Source organism: Anolis carolinensis, chromosome 2 (genome assembly GCF_035594765.1).
Source record: "Anolis carolinensis isolate JA03-04 chromosome 2, rAnoCar3.1.pri, whole genome shotgun sequence".
NCBI lineage: Eukaryota > Metazoa > Chordata > Lepidosauria > Squamata > Dactyloidae > Anolis > Anolis carolinensis.
Window position 1 is genome coordinate 145,188,167 of NC_085842.1, and position 18,005 is coordinate 145,206,171.

The following is an 18,005-nucleotide window of genomic DNA, read 5'->3' on the forward strand; positions in this document are numbered from 1 at the left end:
TTCCCAAATCTGTCTCTTGTCACTGCTGTCACACCAGGACCCTAATGCGGTCAGGTTGCTTTCCTTGCTCTTCTCTCCCCCGCACCTTTTTCAGACCGCATTCTCATTTTTTTTCCTCATTTATATTCCTTTCCCTATCTGTATTTATACAGATGTGGACATTTTAGGATTAGCAATGCAATTTATCCCCTCCCATTGTAGCCCCTCAAATTAACAGATCCTCTCCTTCTCTTTAGCCCTCCCTAACCATTTTTCCTCAACGGATTTTAAAAGGAGATAAAAAAATATTTGTTTGTTACATGTTCAAAAGTTTTACACTCAATGTACCCATGGCTCAAAGCAAAATCCATAATTTCTGACCCCAAATATGTTCTAAATTTATACACAAGTATTTACAGGATGCTTCAGAAAGCAAGCGTAGCTTCTGCATGCAACGAAAAGGGATAAGGTAGATTCATATAACATTTGTGAAAGAACATATTCAATCCGGGCAGAAGGGGGGAGACAGCAACCAACACCCCTTCTTTCTAGACTGAAAGGTAAAGCCCCCAAAGCACCATGTGAATGGGACATCTATCACAGCTTTCTCCTCTTGGAGGAAGGACACTTCACTGTTTTGAGGCCATGCTGCAATTAAACAGAATAGAAAAGTGCTGGTACCTAGTGGCTCATATGTAGTCAGCCTCTGAATACTGTCTTTCTTTTACAAGCCTAACACACAAAGTCACTGTAGGTTTCTGCTTTGTGCACTGAATACCAGATCTGAGTACAGCCTGGTCAGCACGAACCCATTGAAGATAAAATGCTTGCTAGTAACCAAATGAAATAAAAGCACTGTGGCATGCAACGGCACTACAATTGTATTAAACATCAAGGCCCTCTGGTGCGGGAAATGAAAGGACGCTATACTCCCCAGAACACAAAGGAATAAACAGCAAGAGCTAAGGACTGTAAGGATTGTTCTGTTTTGTAACAGTGATTGAATTTGCTGCCTGGAGTTGCAGAAATAGTCAGGCTGCCCCTCCCGTCCCTTTTTAATGAAACAAGTATCCATTTTATAACAGCTGGAAGTGATCTCTGTGTGTATGTGTGCATGTGTGCATGGAGAGGGAGGTGATCTGACATTGTGAAACTCTGCATTTGATTCACTCTAAGTAAACGTGCTTGTTGGGCAACTAAGCAAAGCTGATTTGAGGTTGAAAGCCAGGTGTACATTTTGGTAATAGGCATACTGGAGAAAACAAACTGTCACACCTTTCCACCAGTTCACTCACCAGATAAAATTTACAAGACCCTGCATTGCATTCTTTTGTATTCACAATAGGGACATCCAGCTGTCCCAGGAATATGGCCTGATGAGTAATATAATTAGTTTGACAAATAACGGATTAGATTAGTCCTCATTCAAGCGAATACATTTGCAAGCGTGGGTTCTCATAAAACTGTCTCTCTCTGAATAATCAGTGGGGGAAAAAAGACTAATGTCCCTATTAAAAAAGGAACTTTCATTTTAAAGACCAGGATATAACTAAGAAAAATAAATTAAGGATCCTTTGCCCAAACAAAGAACTTCCTGACTATTTTTCCAAGGGTTTGGCCATTCAGTGCTCCCTGACTTAGAAGTAGATTTGCACACACATAAGTATACAATTATATACACACACACAATGGGCACAACCCAAAGAAAAGGAAAGCTCACAAGTGTTCCTAAACACACAAAAATCCTCCTTACATGTGACTCATGGCATCTTCAAAGAGCACCAGATTCATAGCAGCATTGACTTCATTGTGGTTCTCCAAGGCTTCCACTAGGATCTGGTTCAAGGACTCCCAGCACTGAACCGGCATATATTTGGGCTCCCCAACCCCTTTTGCAAAATGGCAAAACATGTTCATCTTCTTTGTTTGTTCCAAAGTCTCCTCTATTTCCTAATAAGGACAAAAGTGAAAGACAATATTACATTTCAGTATAGATAAAACCTGATTGAACTCAGCAAAGCAATTCCTTGCCCCTGGGGAAAAAAACCCAACTCATCAGGCATCAGTCAGTGTAAATCTTCTGGCTCCTGAAAAGAGAAAGAGTAGAATGCTAATGTCCCCCTTCCAAAAAAAAAATCCAAGCTCATCTTCTTAACATTTAACAGGTCTGTGTAGTGATCTGACACTCACACCACACTTACATAAAACAAGGTTATGCTCAGGCATACCCCAAAATTTTGTTTCCTTGGCCAAGAAGCAGAGAGGCATAGCCCCCTCCACAGCATGCCTTACAGTATGTAATTGTACCTTCTGTCCTCCCATGAATGAAATGAAATCAAATTATTCAGTTCTTTACACATTAATGTTTCTGTCTGAAATTACCATGTTCAACATTTTGTTTTGTCCAACACATGGAAGATTTGGTGTATGTGACTAAAGTGGCTCTGTATCACTTACATCATAAAACTTCTTCACAATTTCTGTTTGCATTTTGTCAAAGGCAGCAAAATCCTTTTCGTCAACCATCTTATCACGGTAAACACGACAGGATTCATGCATGTACAGCTTTACTAAGTCTTGGGGTGTTTTCAGACATTCAGGAGTTGAGAATATAATACCCTGAAAGAAAAGAGAAATGTCTGAAATATACATGTCGCTTTGGAATAGAGGGAGATCTAACTGTGTAAACAAAATAACACATTCAAATTGAATCCTATCCTACAGGTGACTTTGAGGCAAAGTCAGCCGTTCCTGCTTTATTCCATGTCATACCACCCTTGGGAGTTACGTAACACATACTATTTTAGAATCTCTCTTATATTAGGTCTATAGCCTGGATGAGAACTACTACAGAAGAAACAAAACAAGAAAGCAATGACACATACATACAATGTGTATATATGAAAAAGGAACATACACCTTTTGCTCCAGTCATTTTTCCTGTAACTGCCAACCTACAAATCTAAATTCAACTATGCATTAATTCAAATTGCCACTCTACATATCATATATATCAAAAGAGGAAGGAAACATTTGCCTTTAATCTTGATCTTACTAGATTTAAACATGTTGGTATATTCGAAGCAAGCTACAAACAAGAGACACTCAGAAGAGAAAACAACAACCTGTCTAAAGACTATCTGAAACAACACTAGACCTCTCCAGGCCTTAGGACACTAAACACATGGGTGAGAAGTGGGGATACATACTCCAGCCGTACTTTTTCTACTCAGACAGAGAAGTATTGAGCAGAAACTGCAACCATGTTCAAATGAAAATGGTTAATGAATGGTTAAGCTGCAATCATGCTCAAATGAAAATGCCTCTCCCCTCCAGTTGCACAATAGATTATGATTGCATTCATTCAGTCAATACAGTTTCAACCTCTACTCTTGTGGAAGAGCGGGTCATTCAAATACCTAAGTGTGATGATGACATCCATGGAAGAAATTGGCATCAATGTATCAGCTGATCACAGACACCGTGTTGTTCTCAAAAGGGTTGCAATAATGCAAATAGAATAATCAGTCCTGAACCCTCCACCCCACATGACAAAACTCTAAAGGTGAAATGACCAGTCAGCTAAAAATGTGTAAAGTTAATTGGACTATTTGTTCCCCTCAATCCCCAAGCTGTGGTAGTAGGTGTATGGCTATGGATATGCTATTAAAACATGATAAAGGCTTGAGGCCACTACACCTGGGGAACTTGGTCCCTTAAGGAAGGCCATTCCCTCATAACTCAGATGCCTCACAACAGGCAAAACGATGTGATGACTCTTTTCTTTTTCAGTCCATCTTCTGCATCCATTCATCTTCAACTGCCCAGTAATCATCAGTAGGATCTCCTCAATAAGTTCAACTGAAAGTACTTATGAGTACTTTTTGATGCTGATTTTCCATCTACCCATTTAGTCCTTGATGAAGCCAGCAGGAATAAGGAAGCAAGGAAGCTACATAAATTGTAGGAAATCAGCCAATAAACATTCAGCTCTCATGATAATGTGGGCTATTTGGCCAATCATTGTAAAGCAACACTGGACTGGGCAAATCACTTTTGTTTCCACAATCTTTTTGCAATCTTAAAAAAGCACTTCTGATGAAAATAAAATCTTGCTGGTACTCAGAAAAACAGAAATATTGTCTGGGTTTTTCAAACAAATAAGAGCTAGAATAACAAATAGAACAGCAGTGGTTCTCAACCTGGGGTCCCCAGATGTTTTTGGCCTTCAACTCCCAGAAAACCTAACAGTTCGTAAACTGGCTGGGATTTTTGGGAGTTATAGGCCAAAAACATCTGGAGACCCCAGGCTGAGAACCACTGGCCTACAACAACATTTATTCTGAAGACCTGCAATATCTCCAATCAAATCTTCTTTATGCCAGGAAATTATTTTAACCTTAACTATTTGAGAACTTACTGATGAAATCTGGGTTAACCAGGCTCTGATTAATATATTTAGCTTTACAGATTTTTATTTTATAAGTCTAGAAAATGTTACGTCCATACAATAAGAGAGGGGATCATGCAGCCAGTAGGCTGTATGCAGCCCAGGCGACTCCTGTATAGCCCTCAGACCCCCAATTCCAATCCTAATTTTAAAAATTACCCTGGAATGGTTTTGTGGCAAATTGCTTTTTCCACACCCCATTCCAAAAGAGCTGGAAAAGTATTGTTTTATTTATTATTTATTGTATTAACATATTTATACCCTGTCCTATATCAGAAGATCACAGGGTGGCTTATACGAAAATCTATTTGAAACAATACATTACAACAACAAAAGTAAATCGAAGCAACCTGAAGACCAATTCTGGTTTCATAAATGGTGGGAATTCAGGCTATATGAAATTAGGAGGATCAAAAAATGACATCTGCCTCTTCTCACAGGCCCCTCCATATATGAAGTGGAATCCTCCCTCGATCATGGAACTGTTACTTTTTAGAGATGCTGAGTAGATTCTAGGAGCTGTAATTTTTGAAAAATGACTTTTCTAAACTGTGTTCCTAACATACTGTGCACAGATATGAACCCTGATATTTGTGCATTCTTGCATAATAATTAAGAAAAATGAATATGCAATGCAGCAATTACGTGTGTTTATGCTTTAATATCTCAAATAATGCTTCAAGATTAACAGCTCCTAGTGCTACTGATCAAAAAGCAATCAGCAATTATTCTGTATTTTTATCCTTAATCATTTTTCTTGAGAAAATAAAAATGATAGAAGTATGAAAAGAGGGGTTACAATACCTGGGTGACACAAAAAAATTCACAAATGAGGCAAGGTGATTTCACAATTAATGTCTCATCTGGAAGTACCTCTAAGTCCTGGTTTAACTTCAAGCATCATAAAACATAGCAGGCAGCAAAATACGCTACTTTTTATTCCAGTTCAATGTATGCCCATTTCTACAGTTTCCCACCCTTTTGTAATGAAAAATAAAGCAACTTGAGAACCAGACTGTGTGATAATATGGAGGGGGGGGAACCTTCAACAAGGCAGATATTGCCTAGGGAAAATATTAATTGCTGTCAGATAATCACAGCATGTTTACAAACATGCAACAAACTCTTTGAAAATGAGCAAGAAGTCTACTCTTTCAAAACAAAATGAATTTTAACTAGCCCATTAACATTATTTATGGGCTGAAAGCAAGGAACCAGATATTGCTGGACTACGAATGGCAATACCCCGAAGCCAGCAGAGCTAGTGATGCAGAATATTGCAATCAAAAGTCCAGGAATATCTGGGGAGCCATGTGAATCCCACCCTTGCAATAAAGACACAGACTTTAAAAATACAATTTTCATTTCATATTTCTCATTGAGAAATTATATTACACACTTAATGGAAACTGGAAGTTTTTTAAGCTATCCTAACTTTAGAGTTTCGGTTGTAAGTGAATGGAACTTGCTTCAATCAAAATGGGTCTCATAACAAACTTACAGCCTTCATTTTAAAAACAGGACTACAGCAATTCAAACTGGGGAAAAGTAATATCACTGTAGCTTATTTAGGCAATCCCTCATTATCTGAGTATGATGGTCTTCCAAGCATAGGGTCTTGCTAGTGGGTACGTAGGTGACTGTGGAGACCTATTCTCGACCCACATGTTCTTCCACAGTGAGGACATCGATTTCCAGATGGAAGGCGATCCTGGTCAGGGTTGGCTTGACGCACCTTCCTCTTGACCAGTTTCTCTCTTTTGCCCTCCATTCATGCCTCATTGAATTCCACAGCAATGTTGGTAGCAGCTGACCTCCAGTTAAAGCGCTCAAGGCTCAGGGCTTCCCAGTTCTCAGTGTCTGTCCCACAGTTTTTAAGATTGACCTTAAGCCCATCTTTAAATCTCTTTTCATGTCCACCAACATTCCACTTTCTGTTATTGAGTAGCGAGTAGAGTAACTGCTTTGGGAGATGGTGATCAGGCATTCGGACAGCATGGCCAGTCCAACAGAGTTGATGGCATAGGAGCATCATTTCAATGCTGGTGGTCTTTGTTTCTTCCAGCATGCTGACATTTGTCCGCCTGTCTTCCCTAGAGATGTGCAGGATTTTCCGGAGGCAACACTGATGGAATCTTTCCAGCAATTGAGTGTGATGTCTGTTGAGACAGTCCATGTTTCACAGGCATATAAAAGAGTCGGGAGGACAATAGCTTTATGAACAAGCACCTTGGTATCCCTATGGATGTCCCAATCCTCAAACACTCTCTGCTTCATTCAGGAAACTGCTGCACTCGCAGAGCTCAAACGATGTTGTATTTCAGTGTCAATATTGACTTTTGTGGAGAGGGGCTGCCAAGGTAGCAGAAGTGGTCAACATTTTTTAATGTTACACCATTAAGCTGTAATTCTGGCATTGCAGAGGGGTTGGCTGGTGACTGCTGGAGAGCTCTTTGGTTTTCTCGATGTTCAATGAGAGACCAAGCTTCTCGTATGCTTCTGCAAGGTGTTAGAGTGGCCCGTAGGTTTTCTTCTGAAAGTGCGCAGACTACGCTATCATTGGCATATTGGAGTTCTATAACAGATGTTGTTGTGACTTTGGTTTTGGCTTTCAGTCTGCTGAGGTTAAATAGTTTGCCATCTGTCCGATGGATGATTTCCACTCTGGTGGGAAGTTTCCCATCAACAAGATGAAGTATCATAGCAATTAAGGTGGAAAGTACGTTGCAGATAAACCCGTGGCATATACATTATTTTTTAGTTGGGTGGCATAACTCCTTTAGAAGACATGACATAAATGTCAACATTGGACATACAACAGTTATGTTATGGACTAAAGAGTAACATCCAGGGTTTAGTGAACAACCACTTGTCCAACTGCTTGACTGGAGGAATTGAAGAAACTGAGGAAGCCAACTAAAGACTGATTGTAACTAATACTGGCTAGATCTTGGAAACTGGCCCTTTTATGATAGATAAGCCTGAGAACAATGAACTGGGATGCATGGTCAATGAACCAATGAAAAGGCTGGCTGTGTTGCTGTTGTTTTGGACAGCATTTGCATTAAGGACTTAACTAAGTTAATAGCTCAGTCTTGACACAGAATGTCGTGTGTAGTTTACTTTTGTTAACCAATAAAGCACTATCTGAAAAGGAGATACTTTGTTTGGAACAAAACAGTCAGACTGAACAGATCTTGACACTTGAATAAAATCCCGAAACCAGAGAATCTCATCCTAGTAATGTAACATTGGTATGTATGTGGGATTATGCAAAATGACACACTGGAGGACTTATCATTCTAGCCAGCAAGACGGAACCATCCAGATATAGGTTAACACACAGTTCAGGTAAGGTAAGGGATCGTGTGTTATTTCGATATTAAGTCTTTTGGAAGGATTAGGTGACTCTGTCATTGAGATTTTCTATTTCTCCCTCTATATTTGAAGGCCTCATCAACATTGGGGTTTTTTTTAAAGAAAAAAAGGTTCTTCTTCCATTGGACCTCTTCCCCCCACCACACACACACACCTTTTCCTGGTATAAAATCCTTTGCTGGTAATTTCAATATCAATAAGTTTCAATGTATGGGCTGGACCCTGATAACGATTTCTCTGCTACAGGATTCCACAAGGAAAGAATGTGCTCCAAATGCCAATTCATTTTCATTCTGAAAGGTACTATTTAAGAAAAGAAATTTCACTGTACGTCAGCATCACTTTAATAAAATTTTAAGAAAAGAAAAGAAAGAAAAGAAAAGAGATTTCACCTAAACCTTAGGAAGAACATCCTGGTAGTAAGGGCAGTAGACTTTACTATCTCAGAGGATGGGAGGCTCTCCTTCTTTGAAGATCTTTAAATATAGCTTGGATGCCTGCCTATCAGGAGTGTTTAAGCTGAGTATTCCTTCATGGCAAAGGATTGGACTAGATGATATTGCTGTTCTTTCCATTTTTTCTGATTCTGAAACAACCTTCTGGTAACTTTTTGATGAATCACTCATGAAAAAATATTTCTATTGCTCAATACTAATTTGCTGTTACTTTTGCATACTTTTTAATTTTTTTAAATAAAAAAGTGTTGCAAAATTCTATAAATATGCTACTGTCCAAGTCAAGAAAGAAAATAAAATGGAAAACAAAAATAAAGGTATAATTTAATGCTACTGTTTTGTCCTAAAGAGATATTTCACAAAAATGGAGATACCAGCTCAAACAGCTGTATAACAGATTCCATTATACTAACTGTAAGAGCCACATAATGTGAAGACAGGAAAGCTTGAAGAAGATAATGATGCTGGGGACAATGGAAGGAAAAATGAAGAGGGGCCAACCAAAGATAAGATGAATGGATGGTCTCCTTGAAGTGACTAGCTTAACCTTGAAGGAACTGGGCTGACAGGGAGATCTGGCATGGGCTAGTCCATGAGGTCACAAAGAGTCAGAAGTGACTGAATGAATAAACAATGATAAGAGGCAAAACACATTCCACATGCTTCTACAGTAAGATCTGAAAACATAACAAAAATGTACGTCACAGAATGTAAGAACATCTCTACATTTCACCCATTCTTTATAATTCCACACAGTTTAAAATCTGGTCATTGTTTGCTGGGTACTGGGAATTGGCAACTCATTATTAAAACAAACACATACAATGCTTCCAGTTTTGTACTGGTAAGTCTCAAAGAATTCAACAGGACTTGTATGAGAGCCAATGGGATGTGAAAATGAAAGCACCAAGTTTTATCATTAACATTCTCAATTCTGCTTTTACAAAGATGCATTCATTTGCAAGCCCACACATGTATCAGCAAGATATCAGATGTACAAAATGAAGCTCTGTCTGGCAAGTTCCATCTATACTATAACTTGTCAATTAGAATGACAAAGCTTTGACTTGTTGTTTTTACAAGGTGGAATATGGCTTCAGGGTGGGGGACAAATTTGAAACAAGAGGTTTTGCATGCAAAACAATGCATGATTCTTCATCCAAAGCAAGATGCACAGATCTTTTTTGAAATAAAGGCTGGAAATGTCTTTTGTTACATTAAATGAGAAATCCTTGCAGGTAATTAATTAAAGATGTAGATATAGCGCAAGGAGGTAGTGAATTAATTCTTGCTGGAATAGAGCACAAAGAACACCATGTTTAGCTTTCAGGGTACAATACACTACCAAATGATCATTTCCCACTAACTCAGGAGTGTAAGTCGTTACCTACTAAAAGGTAATACTGTATATTTTAATTTCAACAAAATGTTGTCCTTAGTGTACTATTCTTTGACTTTCCTTATAAAAAGCGCACCATGTTTATTTTTACTTTTGCCATCTGTTTGTTAAAGAAGGGCCCCTGGTGGCATAGTGTGTTAAAGCACTGAGCTGCTGAACTTACGGACCAAAAGGTCCCAGATTCAAATACCAGGAGCGGAATGAGCACCTGCTGTTAGGCCCAGCTCCTGCCACCCTAGCAATTCGAAAACATGCAAATGTGAGTAGATCAATAGGTACTGCTCAGGTGGGAAGGTAATGGCGCTCCATGCAGTCATGCTGGCCACATGACCTTGGAGGTGTCTACGGACAATGCTGGCTCTTCGGCTTAGAAATGGAGATGAGCACCAACCCCCAGAGTTGGTCACGACTGGACTTAACATCAGGGGAAACTGTTACCTTTACCTTTTGTTAAAGAACCTATGCATTTCAGCCAAAGCAAGACATACAGCTGCATTACAGTCAATCTTCATTTTCCGATAACAGGAGTCAGTCCTCTTTGTTCCAGAAAATGAGTTGTAATATGGAACTCACAGCACCTACCACTGGCTAATTCATTCAGCCTCCACCTTTTATCTGAGACTGAAATTATACTGCAAACCTCACACCCAAAACATCTAGCCTATTTTTTTTATTTCTCCCTCCATGTCTTCCATTTGTGCCAGCAAGAATGATGATGTGTTGTGAAGATCATAAAAACTGCAAATTCTGTGGTGACATGCTTTTTTGGTTATGACAAAGGTTATTGCCTAATCTTGAGTCAAGGTTTAGTTCCCCCTCATGGACCAGTACAGGTACTGATAAAACAGATATCTTTTAAAAGTCATTCTATGCTTGAACAGTATGCTTAACCATCAACTGCTTGAATTTGTATGCTTTTTATACAACATATGCTGAAATTGCAAGCATCTTAGTCTACTAGAAAATTGCAGTTGTAAGAGCAATCTTAAAGTGTCCTCGATACTCAAAGCCATTAAACACTAAAACTCTTGATTTCCTGACTAGGATTAAATGAGATATTAAAAGGCCACATCTTCAGCTATGTCTGCATTTGCATCAACAATTAGAGGCTTAAAAAGAGTTTCTGGAGTCTAGCAAGTGAATTATGAAACAGAAATGTATAGTCTCAAACCATTTTGGGATTGCCTCTTATTCTGGCAAGCATTGCAACCTGATATTTTTCTGCTTTGGGACAGATACTTTGAGAAAACACGATGTGAAAAGATGATAACACCAGTATAACTCCCTTTAATTTCTGAGCCTGATCCAGCGAAGGGAGCACATAATTCACAGTCACCACCCAAAGAAGAAATGTTACTTACCTGGAAAATATTGGAGAGATCTCTTAGATTAAAGTTGTAATGAAATTTGACAGCTGTTGGAAGGAACATTGCTGCCACTTTCAGGTGGAGGGCAAGGGCCAGATTTATTAGCTGCTGTGATGATTTCTGTACAGCTCCAGGGAAGTTTTCCCACTTCAAATGCTGTGTTAGGATAGTGCTATAAATGGTGGACAAAGAGTCTGATCCAGGAAATGAAAGGGCAAAAACACTGAAGTGCCGCTAAATGGAAGAAAACATAAGAAGGATGTGTGGGTGCATTGCATGAAACCAAAAAAAGTACATTGGAATACAATTGCCTTTACTTTGTTACTAGATGTAACAGAGGCCTGAGAGTTTTCACACACCTGACTACAACAGAAATAATGCCAACCAAGTGGAACTAGTAAGTAAAATACAGCTGCAGTAAGTGAAGCTGGGTGGAAAGGCAGCATTTGCCATGTAATATACTCACACCTGGCACATGCCATTCTTCAAAATTCCCAAATGGCAAACACCAGGAAGGTAAGCAGTTTAATTAAATAGTTCTGTATTAACTGCCTGTTTTATAAGGTCAGCATATTTGTCCTAACAATTAAGACAGCTCTACTATTACTATTCTAGTACTACACACCAAGAATTATAAAGGGTCAAGGAAGTAGAGGAATGGAGAATCACATACTCTGTGTACTCACTGAATGAAACAAAAATGAAAATATAGCATATAAATACATAAGGCCAAAGTCCATTTGTTAACCCGAGGTAAAGTGATCCCACTGAATCAAGAGAATGCACAGAAGTACTAACTTACCCAGTTCCCACTGGTTTAATGAGTCTACTTCAGCTTGGACTAACAATTGGATTAAACAAATAGTGATAGCAACAATATGTATAACATTAATAAAAGTAAATAAACATGTATACAGTTTTTTGAGAGTATGTTCAACATTCGCCATATACATTGTTAAAAAATAGGATTACACAATATTCACAAAAGAAGGCAGCTAAAATTTGCTGCTCCAAGTAACTTATTTCGGCTAGCCACTATCCATGGTGCTGAATTATTCTTATGCTGGAGCTGCACTAAGAAAGCAGATCCTGATTAGACTCAAAATATTAAAGAAGGGGGAAATTAGTGACTGGGTTACACTTGGGTTCTGCTCATATAAGAAAAGCATCCATTCTATATTAGTTCATTGTACCAGCTATTCCTCTATATATCCAAGATTCATGTTTTTCTATTTGTTGCAATTTCTGTATTAATTTTTTTTCAAAGTTTTCAGTTCTTGAAGCCTATTTACTTCACAGGGATACAGTCTAGGCCTGTATATAAAGAACTGAGAAGTTTAATGCTTCCTGTTATTAAACAAAGTCAGCAGCATACCCCCACCGAAGCACAAAGCAATACCTGCAGACGTGGGTTGATAGTGAAACTGCCTGCTGTGGGATTCATGCATGACACATACTGCACATTCATGATTTCCTTCAGGGACAGCTTGTTTCTGTCATACCTTTGCCAGGAAAAAGATGAACTCATCATCCTAGTTACAACACATTAGCAATGAGCAAACAGCAGTATGCCTGGTACATATTGCCAACTCTTCAGCAGGATGTTGGATGGGTATAGGGTACCTGCTGCATCCCAGCTGCTTTCAATTATTATTCCAGCAGAAACTGTGTAATCCGGGGGACAAGGTTAGGATTCAGATATGTACAGTAGAGTCTCACTTATCCAACATAAACGGGCTGGCAGAATGTTGGATAAGCGAATATGTTGGATAATAAGGAGGCATTAAGGAAAAGCCTATTAAACATCAAATTAGGTTATGATTTTACAAATTAAGCACCAAAACATCATGTTAGACAACAAATTTGACAGAAAAAGTAGTTCTATACGCAGTAGTGCTATGTAGTAATTACTGTATTTATGAATTTAGCACCAAAATATCACGATATATTGAAAACATTGACTCCAAAAATGCGTTGGATAATCCAGAACGTTGGATAAGCGAGTGTTGGATAAGTGAGACTCTACTGTATGTGTAACATCTAGTTCAACAGGGACTTCACTTTAGGTACAGCCCCATACTTCCATTACATTATATGTATATAATGCTCTAGAGCAGGGTCTTCACTGTTTTCCCCACCCCCTTAAAATGCCCAAGCTTTTACTTCTTAATACCTAGTATTTTCTTCTTCAAAAAGCAAGGCAGAGATAATATTCATCCATAACATGTCTCTGCCCAACACTGATAACTGAGACTTCTGCAAGAAGAAAGACTTGCTCAAAGAATTATCAGAACAATATAGTACTTCCCTTGAATGAAGCTACTACACATCTGCTTTGAGTACAATTCTATTTAAGCTCCTACAAGCAGCTCTACTGTTTCAGATGCAAATAATAGGGCTGACATCTGAGATGAGATGAAAGCTAACGAAGAAGGAAACCCTGACCTGAAAGCTGCCATTGGAATGCTGGACTAAAGTAACAAACTATACAAAAGAAGACTATGTAGTGTGCATTCTTACAGGGTTTTATTGAATGCAAAATGCATTATTTCTTCAAATCTGATCTTTGAGCATTGCAGTATAGGATGATATGATCTACACCTCTTTGACTATTATACAGAACATAACTCAATTATCTGTCAGATTCTGCATTACTTTGAAATTTGCAATGTGGAATTTTACAATTTAAACGTATCAAAAATGCTAAAATACTTATTTACAATTTTAAGTTTTAAAATTGGAAATAATCTAGAAACAAAGGGGATGACTAAAAGCAGAGAAAAGTGACACTGACGATAAATAGTCACATAAGGGTAGGTACATTGGCCCTGCAGAAAAATCCCACAAAATTCAATACTCACAAGGGAGTGATAACTTTGTTGGACAACCAAAATGCACAAAGTGCAAGCTTTTAAAACTTTCTTTGTCAGGTAAAGATGCTAAAAATCACACAAGATAAGTGATGAATTTAGTCCTGATGTAGTCAGACAGGGACAGTCTAGATCTCAGTTACTCAGTTACTTTTCTATTGCTAATGGAATTGAAATTGTGTTACTTGTCTATTATTATCTACTCCCCAAGAAGGGGTGTGACCTCTGCCTACACTGGCGTTCTTCCAGGCTATTTTAATTGGCAGAAGTAATATCTGAGACAAAATGAAGGGTTGTAAGTCTAACATTGTTTCTTTTCTTCTTCCTTTCCCTAATGAAACTTTGAAAGCTTGTATTATGTATTTGTGCATCTTAGCTGACCAATAAAGGTACTGTTGCTTTGTGAATTTTTTTAATATAATGACAGCTTAGTCCACCCTGCCTTACCAATGTCCATAGTCCAGATGTTGTCGGATGAGAGTATGAGGCTGAACTGTTCCATAGGTGTCAACTTCAGGCATGTTCATATCATCAATAAAGTAGATTAGCTTCTTAGTGCCAGGAGGTCCATAATTCCTCCCAGCTTTTTTCTCCAGTGAGTTCTCAAGAACAGCTGAGTGGAAACAAAAGCTAAGAATTTTAGAATCCCAACAATACTATGATGGAGTCACAGCCATGCACCAATTCAAGGTACAATGAAAATGATGTGTCGCACTTCACCATTCTTAACAGAAAACAACAGAATGAAAAAGAAAGCCTCGCTTGGAGGTTTGCAATGACTTATACAAGGCACTTTGGAAAAAAGGGTGAATGAAAGGTTTACCGGTGTCCAAAGTAGAGAACAAATGTCACCAAAAGCTAAAAGCTGAGTGTGGCTAAATACTGAAGGAGGAGGAACAAATGAGGAAGAATTAAAAGCTGTTTTGGGTCTTTAAGACCTTCTAGAATTGAACTACTGTATTTTCCAGTGTATAGCACTTCTTTTTAAGCCAGGAAAATCTTCTCAAAAGTTGATGGTCGTCTTATATGATGGGTGTCATCTTATAGGATGGATGCTGAAACTTCCGAGCCAGACTGGAGAATCTGTGATAGCCACATATTGGGGGGGGGGGGGGGTGGCTAAAAAAACGGCCGTGGCCGCATACCCGCTGTATGCAGCAACTGTATGAAAGCAGCAAGGGCGGCGCTGTACAAGTATGGTAGAAGAAAATCCACTCACCAGGATTCGTGGAAAGAAGTGACTTAATGCGGTCCCGATGATAAGGTGAGGGGGCACCTCACCAAGAAGGTGTAAGTGAAGGGCGGAGCAAGCTGCAGGCGTCTGGGACACCCGGGGTATGGAAGAAACAGATAGAGCCGCACTGTGCCCAGAAAAACACACCTCTTTCACCGGTCTGGCCCGCCCTTGTATCCTATTACCATACCTCCTTCTCTGCCTCTCAAATCTCGCTCCTGAGGACTGCACTGAAGCGGCACAGGCGCGCATGTGTGAGATCTGAGAGGCAGAGGAGGAGGTACAGTCATAGGATACAAGGGTGGGCCAGACAGGTAAAAGAGGTGTGTTTGCGCTACTTCTCTGATAGTCTTTTTATTTGGTGTACGTTGGAAGAGGAGTAGTCTTATATGGCGAGTATATCCCAAACTCTAGGTATTAGCTGGAAAAGTTGGGGGTTGTCTTATATGCCAGAAAATACGGTAGATATTATATTGATCATGGGTGTAGCACACAGTTGCCCCACAATGTTTGATAAGGGTGGCATGCAATGAGACATCAGCATGTATTGTTCTGCCCCTAAGTTCCCATTTCTGATCTTTCATACATGGGACATGCAATTAAAAACTTATTAAAATTATGCTTCTCAATATGACCCTCAAAGGCATATTCCCCAAGCTCTGTATCACACTTACATCTACTTACTTTATTCACTTAATATAAAACATAAAGAATGGCAAACTTGACATGGAATTCCTGCTTTGGGGAACAGCCCTGGGGTCATCATTACATTTAATTCTACACTTAGGCAGTGCCCTGAAAAGCCAATTTTGTCTCTAAGGCATGTATAACTTCAGTTTTTAAAATGTAGTTTGGATATAGGTTTGCTACATGCCCATCCGTCATCACAGAGCTAGAAAAATGTAAGCAGCTATGGAAAAAAGGAAGAAAAGCAGCTATAATGAAGGTTAGGACAACTTTTAAAAACTGAGATGAAAAACCCATCTGGAATTAAGTCAATAAAAAACTTTGGACAGCATAGCAGAATTTTTCAGTGGCATAATGATTCTAAGGTACAGCATATAATTCATCCAAGATATTGATCTTTTTATTCTTAGCCTCTGAACCATATTTTAGCCTATCAGAAGCTGGCTGCCTTGGTATTTGGACATCTGTTCACATTGCTTTTTACACAGATGATCAGTGACAAACTGTTTTAGGCCACGTGGAGACGACTCAGGCACAACACAAGTCCACTGAACAAATGAAAGATTAAGCTAGACAAATACTGCCCAAAAGCCATTGCCCAAGAATCCTAAGTAAGATGGAGGGTAAACCGGAACAGAGCAGCATCTATCACACTGAAATTCTATGTACCACTTTGAAGTGAAATTAGAAGCATTTAGGCATGCCCTTTTTGCTAGTCATTGCTCAAATATGCTGAATCTTATACGTGAACAACTGAAACGGAAAGTGGCTGAATTGATATCAAGGAAGGTTCATGTAGATAGACAGAGGGAACCACTCAAATGAATATCCCATTTTCTTCTGCCTAGTGGATCCTGGGGAAAGGAATTCCTTCCTACAGATACAGCATTTATGACAACAAGTAGGAAAGAACAATTTCAATTACCCCTGCAATGCAGCCCCAGCCAGGAATATTATTCAGGCCTAACATGAAGATATCAAAGACACTTCCATGTCCCTATGATATGAACAAGTAGAAATGGTTAAAAGAAAAAGAAAGAGGAGGAATAAAGAAATAGGAATCATGGCTGCTTCAAGAAGGTCCACAGTAAAACATTTATAGGTATGTCTGAATGTCTCACTTTGTATTTGGTGCAACCCAAAAGCATCTGGATCTCTAGTTTTTAGAAATTATCAAACCTTGTAACAACATTTTTTTGTAATAAGGGCAGAATAAGCATATCACTTTTACAGATCTCATTCCAAAGGGAGGTAACAATTGAATTATCGATGATACCACAATAATTTTGTTTTCTGTAATTACACATATTAAGAAAACTGCAATTTATACCAACACTGTACTGCACATATCTAGACTGAAAAACTTACTTGCAGCACCCTAGATCCATTACAAGCCATTGACAATCATATGCAGAAGCAAGTAGAGTCTCACTTATGCAACACTCGCTTATCCAATGTTCTGGATTATCCAACGCATTTTTGTAGTCAATGTTTTCAATATATCATGATATTCTGGTGCTAAATTCATAAATACAGTAATTACTACATAGCATTACTGTGTATTGAACAACTTTTTCTGTAAAAATTGTTATATAACATGTTTTGCTGATTAATTTGTAAAATCATAACCTATTTTGATGTTTAATAGGCTTTTTCTTAATCTCTCCTTATTATCCAACATATTCGCTTATCCAACGTTCTGCCGGCCCTTTTATGTTGGATAAGCGAGACTCTACTGTACCATTAACTTCAACAAGGTTTATTGAAAGGTAAGTGGATAAAAGATTGCAGGTTTTCTTTTCTGTTAGTTACAGTATAGAGAACACTAGCTCATAGCATATTTTTTCAAAGGCTTAGAGACTCCAAATGAATAAAATATTTGTAAATGTCTGCATCCTGTAATTCATAGTGAACTTCTTAATAATCACACAGTCAAGCTATTAAAGGGAGATTTATCATTTGCTTTTCACCCACACTTATTACATATTTACAGGTTATTAAAATGTTTTTTTGTTTTGCATTCAGCATCCACTGCTAAGAATCCATCTGATTTCCATCAGACAGTTTGTGACACAAAAGAACCTGAAGTGCTAGTGATAGATAACATCTCTCTGCACACAATATTCCTCTCTCAAAAAATATTTCCTCTCACACCCCCAAATTTGAAATTTCTGGGAAAGAGATTC

The 18,005-nt window shown here is 38.6% G+C and overlaps 1 protein-coding gene across 8 annotated transcripts in view; it reads right to left on the reverse strand.

Moving 5' to 3' along the window:
• Nucleotides 1–18,005, reverse strand: part of dnah9 (dynein axonemal heavy chain 9) — a 302,000-nt gene that overhangs the window by 177,228 nt on the left and 106,767 nt on the right. For 7 of the 8 annotated variants that reach the window (XR_010003878.1, XM_062973996.1, XM_062973995.1 and 4 more), the window contains 5 exons: nt 14,346–14,511; nt 12,428–12,530; nt 11,023–11,262; nt 2,437–2,598; nt 1,733–1,929 (listed from right to left, as the gene is read on the reverse strand). Coding sequence is in view for 7 of the 8 variants with exons in the window: in XM_062973996.1 (XP_062830066.1) it covers nt 1,733–1,929; nt 2,437–2,598; nt 11,023–11,262; nt 12,428–12,530; nt 14,346–14,511 (868 nt within the window). In the remaining variant the exon portion in view is untranslated. Of the gene's footprint in view, nt 1–1,732; nt 1,930–2,436; nt 2,599–3,733; nt 4,033–11,022; nt 11,263–12,427; nt 12,531–14,345; nt 14,512–18,005 lie in introns of those variants that run through there. The other variant, XM_062974001.1, reaches the window with a different exon arrangement.